At 41.6% G+C, this 12,592-nt stretch overlaps 1 protein-coding gene across 1 annotated transcript in view; it reads left to right on the forward strand.

The window, feature by feature from the left end:
- The first annotated feature begins 761 nt into the window (after positions 1 to 761).
- The window catches only part of DOCK3 (dedicator of cytokinesis 3), a 283,802-nt gene continuing 271,971 nt past the window's right edge, over positions 762 to 12,592 (forward strand). Inside the window, exon 1 of the mRNA XM_044451471.1 lies at positions 762 to 945. Within this exon, the coding sequence (XP_044307406.1) occupies positions 909 to 945 (37 nt within the window). The 5' untranslated portion in view covers positions 762 to 908. The remainder of the gene's footprint in view (positions 946 to 12,592) is intronic.

Here is a 12,592-nt window from a genome sequence, read left to right on the forward strand (position 1 = left end):
ACGGCTAACAGGTAAGGGGGAGGGCATTTGACCGCGTCTTCCATCCTCCACCTACCCAAGAATCCCACCTTTTATTATCTCATGACAAAATTAACGTCCTAAATTCACTGAAACTATTTCTTACACAAACCTACCTGCTGGTGTTGTGTGAGAAGGAGACGTACCTTGTGGGGGAGACAGCTTCTAACAGACCGCCCGGCCCAGCCACTAACTCACCTCAGAGGCGAACCGCACGGAGGACTTTCCAGAGAAGAAGCTGCTGCAGGGAGAAGACCTCGTGCCTCTTTCCTTTCAACCGCCTCAGCACGACGCGTTGACAAACTGGTGGAGGCCGCGCGGGAAGGCTGGCGAAGCAGGCTTCCGCGCATGCGCCTGATCGGCAAGTGGGTGGGCGCGCGAATCCTCCAGCGGCGACAACAACGGCAGCAGCCGCCGCTGCGGGGGAGGAGGCGGTTGAGGGCTGTCGGTGCCTTCTTCTGTTACCGCGAGGGAGAAGGAGAAGGAGGGGAGGGGAGGGGAGGGAAGGAGGGAGGTCCCTCGTGGCTGCTGGATTAAGGCAAAGAGCCTGAGGAGCTGTTCTGCCTTGGAGGGTTGAGTGGGGGGTGAAGGAGCGCTGGTTGTGCTGCTCCCTGTCGGGCGCTGAGGAATCCGTAGCTGATCTCCAGGGAAGCCTCGTCGTTCCTTTGCCTTGCTGCTGCTGCGGTTGCTGCCGACCAGCGCACCTGCTCGGCCTGAAGCAAAAGGAGAAGACGCCGCCGCCGCCTCAGCCGCGGTGCCCGGGGGGCTGTACGGAGCAGCAGCCCCGGGCTCATCTGAAGCCGCCTCCGCCCGTCCATGAACATCGCGGCTCAGGACCTCCTCTCTGGCAGGGGGGAGCCGGCTGCAGGAATAGCACCGGCAGCGGCAGCATGTGGACCCCGACAGAGGAGGAAAAATACGGTGTGGGTAGGTCCCTTCTCTTTCGTCCTTCCTTGCTCCCTGGGAATGGGATGTCCGAAGGGAGGGGAGCGGAGGTGGCCTCGGAGGAAAATTTCTAGTGGGGGCAGCGGCGGAGGCATGTTGGTGGGGTTTATTCCCTGTTGCGCGCGCGTTGTCTCTGCCTCCTACTTTTGTGGCCCAACTTGATGCTTTGTCAGAAAATGGCGTTTCGGGGATGTTGGTGGGGGGGGGGGTTGAGGTCGGAGGGATGCTGGGGTTGCTGTTGTTGTTTGGTATCAGCGAGCCGCCTCTCTTCCTTTTGGGAAACTGTGGCGTGTGCAGTGTTCGTATTTCTGCTGCAGCCCGGACCTCCCCCCTCTCCCTGTTAGGCTCTTTTACTCTCTGCCATTGCAAGATGGAAAGAGGAGGAGGAGGAGGAGGAGGAGAAAGCCCCCCCCCTAGTTTCTATACTAATTGAACAGGTTTTGTTCCAGCATTGAAGTAGTGGTCATTATAAGCTTTGCATGGTTCTCGTTCGAAGGGATCCTATGAACCTTTCTGATCTAGGGCTGTAGATTTGAAAATCAGCTGAAAATCACAATTAGTAAGTGCGTGTACTTGTGAGGTGGAAAATAGAATCTTCCAAAGATCGCCTACAGGACCAGTCGAGTGAAATAAACAAGAATCCACTCTCATCGTTTTAACCTACTTATGTGTGCAATGCCTTCCTTGTTATCAGCTGTCTTTGGTGATCTTGTTATGGTTAAAGATAAGGAATTGTGACTTTGCTGCCGTTAGGGGGCGTTGGTTACCCACTTGCTCTGTGTTAGTATTCTTTCCAGAAAGGTAACCAAAACGCAACGTGGTTAACTGTGCAGATTCCGTACACTTATGGTATACAAATACAGAAACATGGGAGATAGAATACTTGTGGCTTATCTTATCAGCTAACCTGCATTTCTAGCTGAAACATCATCTATTCCGTTTTTTATTCATCTTTGCTTTAGTCTAGGAATGGGGTCCGTAGGTCTTGGACTGTATTTCTAATCTAATTTATATTCACTCATGTTCCAGGTGAACCTAAAAATGGCAATGCTGCTGTGATAAAGGGTGGCAAGGAGTACTGTAATGATGAGAGAGCATGTTGTGGTTTCTTTTATAATTTAACATAGACCAGATATATTTCCCTTTTAAAAATCTACTTTGTTTTTGTGTTGTTTAGATACACTATATTTTGGATTATGATAGAATTTACCATTTTCCTATACACTGTTGACTAAAACTGTTTATTAAAGCTGCAGTAGCACTTCATGTTTGGTACCCATTTATATTTTAGTGCTTTATTTCTATTATAATGGAAAAATCCAAGATATATTCAGACCAAGGAGGTGTAGGTGTGTTATGTAACAGTTCAACTTTGAAAATAGGCATTTGAAGATATACAGAAACCATAAGTATAGCACAAACAGTTTCACAATGTAACAGTATGGAATTAGTCAGCACTTTGATAATTCAACAGGACAGCTGTTGTTGCATAATTAAATGCCAAAAATCAAGGGCATGCAAGACTGACCAGTAACTACCATTAACGGTCATATAGCTTTGTATTTGCACTGTACATTAAAGTAATTTGAAAGGACAATAGTTCTATATATTTCCAGTCTGTATGTTACCTAATAAAAAAATTTATATTGAAACTGAGGATAACAGATTATTAAAGTCACTGTTTAAACAAGCTACTTATTTTCAGCCAAACCCAATGAACATGTAATGTTAGTCTTATCAGGATATGCCAATAGTTTTCTCATGGTTCATGGATAGCTGTTGAGTTTTGGTGAGGTACACATTCTTTTTATTGTCTTATGTTGCATTGCAGTGTTTAAAGCTTCTCTGCTGGCCTTGGAGGTCCAAAATACATATTTTGGTGGTGCTTTCTTATTTGTTAAAAGCTTATTAGAAATAACACCAATTAGTATCCCAAACAAATATACATCTCCCTAAAATTACTCCTCCCCCTTCCTTAACAGTAACAGTTTCCCTTTCTGAACAGTGAACTTATGAGTAAGAAACAAAGATAACTACAGGATGCTGGTTCACCATGTTATCTAAATATCTCTTACATAGAATCATAGAATTGTAAGAAGGTGTTGCAGGACACCAAGTTACACCATCCCACTCAGATGACTGTCAAGTTTCTCCTTGATTATTCCTAGTGTGGGAGAGCTCATGAGTTTTCTGGGCAACTGGTTCTACTGTTGTATTGCTCTGACAGTGAAGGAAACTTTTCATGACATCTAACCTGAATCTGGGTGAACAGATTGTTCCGTGTCCTACACTCTGGTATGAGCAAGAAGAGACCTTGCCCTTCCTCTTAGTGACAGCCTGTGAGGTACTTATAGAGAGATTTCATGGCCTCCCTGAGTCTTCTTTTCTCAAGGCTGAACATATGCAGTTCTCTCAGTCACTCCTCATAGGGCAATGTTTCCAAACCCTGGATCGCTTTTATCGCCCTCCTCCAGACCCCTTCTAATCTGCATCTTTCTTAAATGTTGGTGCCCAGAACTGGACACCGTATTCTAGATGAAGCCTGACTAGTGAAGAGTATAAGGGATCTATTCTCATGATTTGGAAGCAGGGTGGTAAAAATCAATAATTTATAAAATAAAAAATGAGGTTTATTTAAATTGGATTTTTTTTAGTTTAAATTGGATTTTTTAAAAATAAAATGCCTTTTGAGGGAAAAATCTATCTAAAGAGAGGTTTTTGTTTAAGATATGTTATAGTCCAAAGGTTATTCATCATGAAATGAGGATTAGTTTTTAATTAGGGAGCATGAGGCTGTATATCCATGCAATGTTTAAGTTTTTGGTACATGAATCCCATTAATCCATTCACAAACCTCTTCCACAGGTTTCTGTAAGATTACTGGGCAGTTTTCCTATCTAGAAAATATTCTCACAGATGCTTGGTTTTACAGTTCTCAAAACTATGAATTTGGTCTACAGGGAACACGTGCCTCTTCTTCATAGCAAAAAATGTTATAAAATAAACCTACAGAGTTGAGAAGAAGACCTGAAGCCCATTGTTCCTCTGCGAATCTATGTATACAGAATGGAAACCTTTCCTCTTAAGAGCTAAGTTTCAAAATTAATTGACTAGAAGAAGATTGTTGGGAATGGAATCTATCTGCACAAGAAGCTAAGTGTAAGGAGTAAGGGGCAAGTGGTAAGGAGTAAGGGGCAAGTGGTAAAAATGAAAGTGAAACTTTTGAGCAGAATACTCCCCATGTCTTTGGATCTTTTTGTGTATAGCCTGAGGTAGATCATATTATTCTATCCCTCAAGGAGAAAGCCTATTTTATGACAGCAGGCATAAAAAAGACCCAGTCTGGGAATATTTTAATGAAGTTCCTCCACTTAGGGGTAAGGTATGCATGCAAGCAAATTATGTGGAAAACCATGATTCAAATCCAGTCTGACTGAGTAGTGATTAAAATCAATTCCACCCTGTTCAGAAGGAATACTTCTATACATGCATCTCAAAATAATGCCCTTTTTGCAGCAGCATCACATTGTTGGCTATATATTTAGCCTGTTGTCTACAAGAACTCCAAGGTCTTTTTTAGTTCTGTTAACCCACATATCCCCAGTCTCACATCTTTGGTTGTGTTTGGTATGCATTTGGTTTCTTTTTCCTAGGTGTAGAATTTGGCATTTGTCCCTGTTGAATCTCATTTTGTTGCTTTCAGCACATTCAGTCTTATCAAGATCACCTTGTATTTTTATTCTGTCTTCCAGGGTGTTTACTATTCCACCCAATTTTGTATTGTCTGCAAATTTTATTATTCATTGTATTTTGTCTTCTAAATCATAATAAAGATGTTGAAGAGCACTGGGCCTAGGACTGAACCCCTGTGGTACACCTCTAGTTACCTTTCTCCAGTTTGAGAAGGTGCCATTGATGAACACTCTTTGTGTCTGATTTAACACTCAATTTTAAATCCATCTATCTAGTCCATTTTTTACTAGTTTGCTTATCAGAATGTCATGGGGCAGTATGTCAAAAGTTTTGCTAAAGTCAAGGTAGATTATGTCTGCTATGTTTCTGCTGTCCATTTGGGAGGTTACCAAGACAAAAAATGAGATAAATTAGTCTGTCAAGTCATTTATTCATGATTTATTGTTTGCTTAAGAGTATGTGTTTTGCAATAGTGCTTATGAAAAATAATTTCCATTTTGAGTTGGTACCATGTGTTTTGCAATGCTGTAAAATTACCAGCTTTCTGCTATGTCCTATTTAGGTTGTAGTAAAAGATTAAAATTGCTAGGAATGTGAATCCTTAGACTGAAGGAAAAATGCTTTGGCCTTGATAATTTCTTCTTCTTGATGTTGTTAATTTCATTTCTGTACTAGACCATAACTGAAGCTCCCTGGGTGGTTTCTGCTGCTGTTGCTCCTGAACAAAATCATACTCTTATCATAAAGCTGACTTTGTTGATATTTGTTATAATAATCTCATGCAACCTCTGTAGATAAAATTGGTAGCAGTGGTTATAAGCTTGGGAATTTAGAACAGGGTGTGTTAAACCATGGGTCCTCAAACTATGGCCCGCGGGACAGATCTGGCCTGCCATGGTCATCCATCTGGCCCGCGTTGCCACCTGCGTGCGTGTGTGCGGGGGGGGGTTGGCTTGCTCCCATACGCATGCACTCGCTGCTGCCTCGCAGCGCAGGGAGGGGGGAGGTGGTGGCTCGCTCGATCGGAGATGGTCTTCGAGCGAGCAAGCCGCCGCTGCGCGTGCCCACACCCCCAGGCATTCCCACCTCACTGGCCTGTGTGTGTAGCCGCCACCTTTTAACTGCCCCCCTATCGAAAAAGTTTGAGGACCCCTGTGGTAAACAGTAACTTGGATTCTAAGTTGTGCTTCCATTCATTTATAGAGGGGATATGATTACTATGCTTCCATCTACAGTTCCTTGTGCCATATCCCAGAATATTTTCAGTTCTTTTTATGGAATGGAAGTGAAGATTCAAATGAATAAACATGTCCTAAAAAGACTTTGCCTTCTGAAATGTAATTGTTTTGATATAGAAAAAGAAACATTGCCCCAAAAAATAATTTTATCTGCAAAAGTCTGCAGTATACATCAGCCAAGTCTTATTGTACAGTTCTTGCTGGCTATTATAATTTAAGCCCAGGGCCAGGACAAGCTCTCACACCATCTGAGATGGGAGAGTATATGCATGCCTCTACCATGCAAGTCACATCTTCACCTCCTGTGTCCCCACTCACTCCTGCATTGCCATCACCACTGCTGCTCTGAATATTCTATGAAGCTCAAATGCCTGACTCTTAAGAAAATTCTCCATCAGATTCAGGCATTATGAGAGGAAATATTGGACCAAAGGTAACCCAATTTAGCCTGCAGATCCGTTTGGAACTTTCCTTGGTACTGATCTCTTTTAATCTTGCTTTATGAGAAACTGAACACCTGCTTAAGGTGCCTGAAGCACAACCTACATCACAGATGATAATCAGAAACCATGGTGTGAAATGGTACAAGTTCACATAAGATTAAACTAAGATACCTCATGAAATTGCAAACTTTCTTGTTTAAAACAGTGAACTACTGTCAAAATATCAATATTTATTCAGAGCAAAAGCTGCAGTCTCATATTTATTTAAATATGGAAGATCTCTCTTTCTTTGATAAAAGGGAAACTGCTGTCTAAGCCATTGTTTCTTCATAAATAAAAATAGTGTGTGCATCCCTCTTTCTTAATGATTTGAAGATTTCTGTGGAAGATATAACAAACTTAGTTTCTTTTTAGAGAGATTACTAGTAACTCAAGGAAAAGGGGTAAATAAAAGCAGGGGTCCTCAAACTTTTTGAACAAGGGGCCAGTTGAAAGGTGCTGCGTGAGCATGGCAAGTCCAAAACCTTTATGGCGGGACGGATAAATGGCCATGGCAGCCCAGATCCGGCCCATGGACTGTAGTTTGATGATGCATGAACTAGAGGATCTGTTAAGTAGATGTTATCTGGAAGAGGAAGGAAGTAGAAGTAATTGGCAACATTGGCAACCCAAAATCTATTTCTGCCATTCAGGGTAAGATCAACTCCTGCTTTTTCCAGCCTGTCTATCAATTCTGTTAGAACAAGCTTTCTTCAGAATGATAGCACATCATGACAATCCAGAAATCAGCAACCCATTCCATGGATTAGTATTATGGACTAACCCATTGTGAGCTTCATTTCAGATGTTTGATGTATTCCATTAAAGTTTTTACTTAAAGAGTAAACAATTCTCTTTGTATAGCATGCCCCTTCTCTGCCATGGAAGAAGATTCTGATCCATAGATTTGCAACAAGCCTTTATCCAATTCTACCCCTTATAAGAGGTATGTGGTGCTCAGTTAGCTTTCAAACTCACAAATTAATTCATTACTTTCCACTGAAATGGAAAGCTTCCTGATGGACCCCTTATATTTTATTTTGTAAAAAATGTATACTTAATTTTTTCCAGTTAATTACAACAGCACTGGCATAAGCTCTTACCTCTTGTCAAATTCTTTCTTGCTGAGCTTCTCAATCATTAGTAAAGGTAGGCAATAAGTGGTTAAGGCATTAAGAAAGTCCAACATTCCTTGTAAAATTGTGGAGATTTTTGTTCCCAACATTTACTGTATTTTTTCTGGCTATTTGGAAAATGTGAAAAAGTACCTGAAATGCCAACCTTTCACTCAAGTATGTATAGATTTTCCTTTGGTGTTTTACCTGTAGTTTTTAGCCCTTTTTGTATGCTCAGAGGCTCTCTACTTTATTGGTTGGTATGTTCAGTAGTTATGTTCAGTAGTTGAACACAAGCAGGAAAAAGATATTTTGGTGGCAGGTTTTAAAAAAACAATCTTCTATGCAAATTAAGCACTGGAAATTGTAGATTGGGGAGCAGAGACATCCATCTCTAGAGCAGAATACCAGTTTCTGTTAATAGATTCTATTTTCAGCATTTGTAAACCTCCCAGAGAATCTTCAGGTTATAGAAGTGAAGTGAAAAATAAATATTACATTTGCTTTTCTTTGCTGTTTAATTCTGGAAGTTCAAAACTGCTCTCTTATCTGTGATCTTAAGTGTCTGATATGGGTTTTCTGAATTTTGAGGAGTATTTTTAAAATGACATATACGTAGGTATTATTGTAAATGAGTAATTCTGCACTTGTTTGAAAGTTTCCTATAACCATTCTTTGATCAGTAAGAATTAATTGGATCATATAGAAGTCAAATTCAATCCAATCTTGGTCTTTTTTTCTGCTATGGCTGGATCAAGCTCATTCCTAGTGTATACTGTAGGGAAGATTAGTTCACCAAAATCAGAAGGCAGGCAGAGATCTGAATTATTATTTCATTTCCAAACTCTGTAATAGCTGAAGCTCTCTGTGAGGTTTACACAACAATGCATAAAATATAACAGTAAAATATAAAATACAAATAACAGTAAAACATTATAAAATTATACATCAAAATTAAAAATCCTAGATTTTATACCAAATTTGAACAAGTGCAATGAGTAGCACAGAGTAAGACATAAAACCTTTTAGACAGTAGACATAATGCCATGATATACTGTTAGGGCTGAGTAAATGCTCTATTAATGGGGACAAATTCAGCATGGCATAAAAAGGATAGTAGAGTTGGTTCCCAGCAGACCTCTGTTGGGAATATGTTTCATATCTTGGGGAGGTGGGTACCAGTGAGAAAGCCTTCCTCCTAGTTGTCACCAACAGAGCCTCCCTCAGAGATGGCAGTTGGAGGTAGGCCCTAAATCATACATCCAGACTGTGGCTGGGAGAGACATTCTGTCAATTATTGTCATCCCAAGCTTTATAGGTTAAAACCAGCACTTTGAATTAAACTTGCAAGCATATAGGCACCCAGTGCAAGCAGGCCAGAATTAGTGTTATGTGTTTGTACCTTCTGACTCCAACTATTAAATTGGCTTCCACATTTTACAGAAACTGAAGCTTATGAACAATCTTCAGGGAAACATCATGGAGTAGTATTACAGTATTCTAACTTAGAGATCAGCAGAGCTGCAACCAGGTTATCCCTGACCAGATGGGGACATAGCTAGGCTACCAACCAGGGCTGTTAGAAGGTAATTTATGCCACTGGGGCCACCTGATCCTAAAGCAATGAAAATGACTCAAGGGAAACTATAAAGTTTTGAACCTGCTGCTTTAGCGGAAGTGTGGCTTCATCCGGAACTGTTTGAATATCCTTCATCCTGTCAGATGAACCGCACACCAATGGCAACTCATTCTTTTCTGGATTATCCTTCTGTTTGTTAGCCTTCATTCTTTCCATTGTTGCAGGTACTTGTTTAGCATATCCACAGCTTCACCTGCTATATATGAAAAGGAGAAATAGAACTGTCATCAGCATTTTGCAGTCCTGATGACCCCACTCAGCAGTTTAATGTAGAAGTTAAATAGCATGGGGGATGAGGTCAACTGCTGAAGAAGCAGCTAGTGAAGAATCCAAGGAACTGAGCAATATGCAATGCAGTACCCCCACCTTTAACTCAGACACCTGACCCAGAAGGATACCATGGTCAATGGTATTGAAAGCCACTGTGAGATCATACCAATTCCATCAAAACTAAAATATGGTTCTAAGGTTTTGTGTTCTGTTTCTCTGGAATGCAACTGGATACCCTACAAGTCACTGTTAAGTAGATTCCCAAGATAATTACTGTACAAGTCATTTTAGGCATAACCATATCTTACCACAACACAAACATAGAGCCCTATGGATTAAATATTTCAGCTCCAGTGACAAAGTGTGAGCCCACAAGCAAGTTGAGCAACAGGGCAAGGAGAAGGTAAGTGCAATTTACTAATCCCTTTTATATCTAAATTAATTACTCTAGATAATGGGGAATGTGGTGGCACAGCCGCTTAATGATGCTGGAACTGTCAATCAGAAATGGTCAATAGCCCAGTGGTTCAAGCCCAGCCTTGCAGGATGGAGTGAGCTCCCATTGTCTGCCCCTAGCTCCAGCTCCTGCTAACCGCATTTAAACCAAATCTCTAGTAAACTAGACTCACGCTTGGAAACAAGAGGAGAGCAGTACATATTTCTGTACTCTTAGAGCCACTGTACAGGCCTAGCTACTGGGAGAGACTGTTTATAAATATCAGAGAAGGCTAGGTACAGTTTGGGTCCAGTGTAAGCTTAGGTTTTTAGGGCTGTAGATAAACTTACAAAACTCAGAAACAGGTTTGAGAGGCCAGTTGTCACTCAAATTTAGATTACACACAAAGCCAGCCAGACTTCCAAACAACAGTCCTTCATCAATCACCTGCCCCTGTTTGTTGCTTGCGACCCATTCACTATAGTGATTTCCAGTGAATAGGACATCTCCATTCCTAGAGAGAACAACTAACTACCAATTAGCATGCATTAGCATTCATTCCTTAATCAGGAGAAGGTAGGACAGACAAGAAGTTCAGCCACGGCCTCCCCTCCCTTATTTTTCAAACAAGACCCTCCAATCAGATTGGTTGCTGTAGCACTTGGGTGAGCTCACCTAGAACTATATAAGAAGGCAGGCATGTGAAGGAGTTAGCTTTCTGATTGTGAGGAGCCCCATTGAGGAAGCATCAGCCCACAAGCAAGTTGAGCAACAGGGTGAGTTCAGCAATAAGGCAAGGAGACCAGGGCATGGGGTTTGCTCCCTTCTCTAGTCAGGAGGGTAAAGTGAAAGTAACCACTGAAAAGTAAATCCACTACCTTCTCCCAGTAGAATAAAGAAACTTAATAAAGGTGAACAAAGCTGCTTATATCAATTAAACTATGAAGGTAGAAAGCCATCAAGGGTGTGGGCTATCCAGTGTATTGCACTGAGTTCTACTTGTATGACTATCTGCCAACTGGACAGAAGTCATGGGTGTGTGCTCAATCTAATGAGCTCCTAACTCTCAGGGAACAAATTCATTCCCTTGAAGCCAAGGTTGCTGATCTGGAGATGCAAAGAGAGGTAGACAGGTTGGATGACAAGACCCCCAGAGACCAATTAGTGAGTTCCCAATTCCTGGGTGACAGCTCCTCTGCAGTCATGGAAAAAGGGGATCTTGGGGAAGGAGGGCATCATTCTGAGGATCATTCTCCCCTTAGAAGGAGTCTATTCCTTGGAAGGCGAACTTGTATCTTCTCATACTGAGGATGCATATCCGGGGAGGAGGGGCTGGCTTCTGGTAGTGCGAGGTTTGATCATTAGAGACAAAGCTGGGTTTGCGATGGGCATGTGGACTACATGCCTGGTGCTAAGGTTGTAGATTTCACATGCTATCTAGATAGTCTTGTAGATAGTGCAGGAGTGGAGTCAGTCGTTGTGGTTCATATTGGTAGCATTGATGTGCGGAAATAAAGTTATGAGGTCCAGAAAGCCAAATTTAGGTTGCTAGGTAGAAAGTTGAAATTGAGGGCCTCCAAGGTTGCTCTCTCCAAAATATTACCAGTTCTATGTGCAGGGACAGCTAGACCAGCACATCTGAGGAGTCTCAATGTGCAGATGAGACAGTGATGTAGAGAGGAGGGTTTCAGATTTGTTAGGCACTGAGGAATGTTTTAGGATAAGCCAGGCCTGTACAGGAGGTAAGGACCACTTGAACCAGAATGGAACCAGACAACAGGCATGTAAGATAATAAAAGGTAGCAGAGCAACTTTTAACCTGAACCCTTGAGGAAAACCAACAAGAGCTGGGAAGCATCCAGTTCTGGTCAAATCATCCCTAGTGGATGAAAGGGAGGAAGTTTCAGATTACCCAAATGTAGGAGGGGAGAAGTAGGTGACAAGGTTATAGCGAGCCATGATAACCAGTTGGAAAGGACTAAGTGCCAGAACAAAAATTGTGCATGGCTGAAGGTGATATTGCTTAGCTGATTCTTTGCAAATGCTTGAGACTTCTGGCCAAAACGGGAGACCTGGAGTCACTGATAATAAAGAAGAAGCTAGATATAGTAGACATTATGGAAACTCAGTGGAGCAGAGATAACCAGTAGGATTTGGTCATCCTTGGATATAAACTGCATAGGGAAAGACAGGGAAGGGTGTACTGGAGGAAGTGTTGCCCTCTATTTTAAAGAGAGCGTAGAGTCCCACAAATTTGATATCTAAAGTGTAAAGGCTCCTCCATGGAAACATTATGGGTGAAAGAAGAGGGAAAATGAGGGAATTGGTAAAGAAGAAGCTGAAGTTTAAATTGCTTCAAAGCTCTTGAAAATTAACACTAAATGATAAAGGCAAAGTGAATATACATACCATGAGTGAGGAAAGGTAGCACAAAGCCTAGGAAATCAACAGTATGGTTAACAGATAGTCAAGGAAGCTATTTAGAGAGAAGAAAGCTTCCTTCAAAAAGTGGAAGGTTTGTCCAAATTAAACAAAAACAAAAAACAGAAGGGACCACAAACTTGCACAAGGGAGATGCAAGCAGACAATCAGAGAAGCAAGAATACAGAAGAGCACATTGCTAACAACATCAAGGATAACAATAAAGAATACTTTAAATATATCTAAAGAAAGTAGCTAAAAGAAAAAGCTGGACAATTGGATGATAAAGGAATTAAAGGTGCATTAAGGGGAGATGAGATGGTGGAGAAGATGAA

Source organism: Varanus komodoensis, unplaced genomic scaffold (genome assembly GCF_004798865.1).
Source record: "Varanus komodoensis strain SLA01 unplaced genomic scaffold, ASM479886v1 scaffold6_2, whole genome shotgun sequence".
NCBI classification, from domain to species: domain Eukaryota; kingdom Metazoa; phylum Chordata; class Lepidosauria; order Squamata; family Varanidae; genus Varanus; species Varanus komodoensis.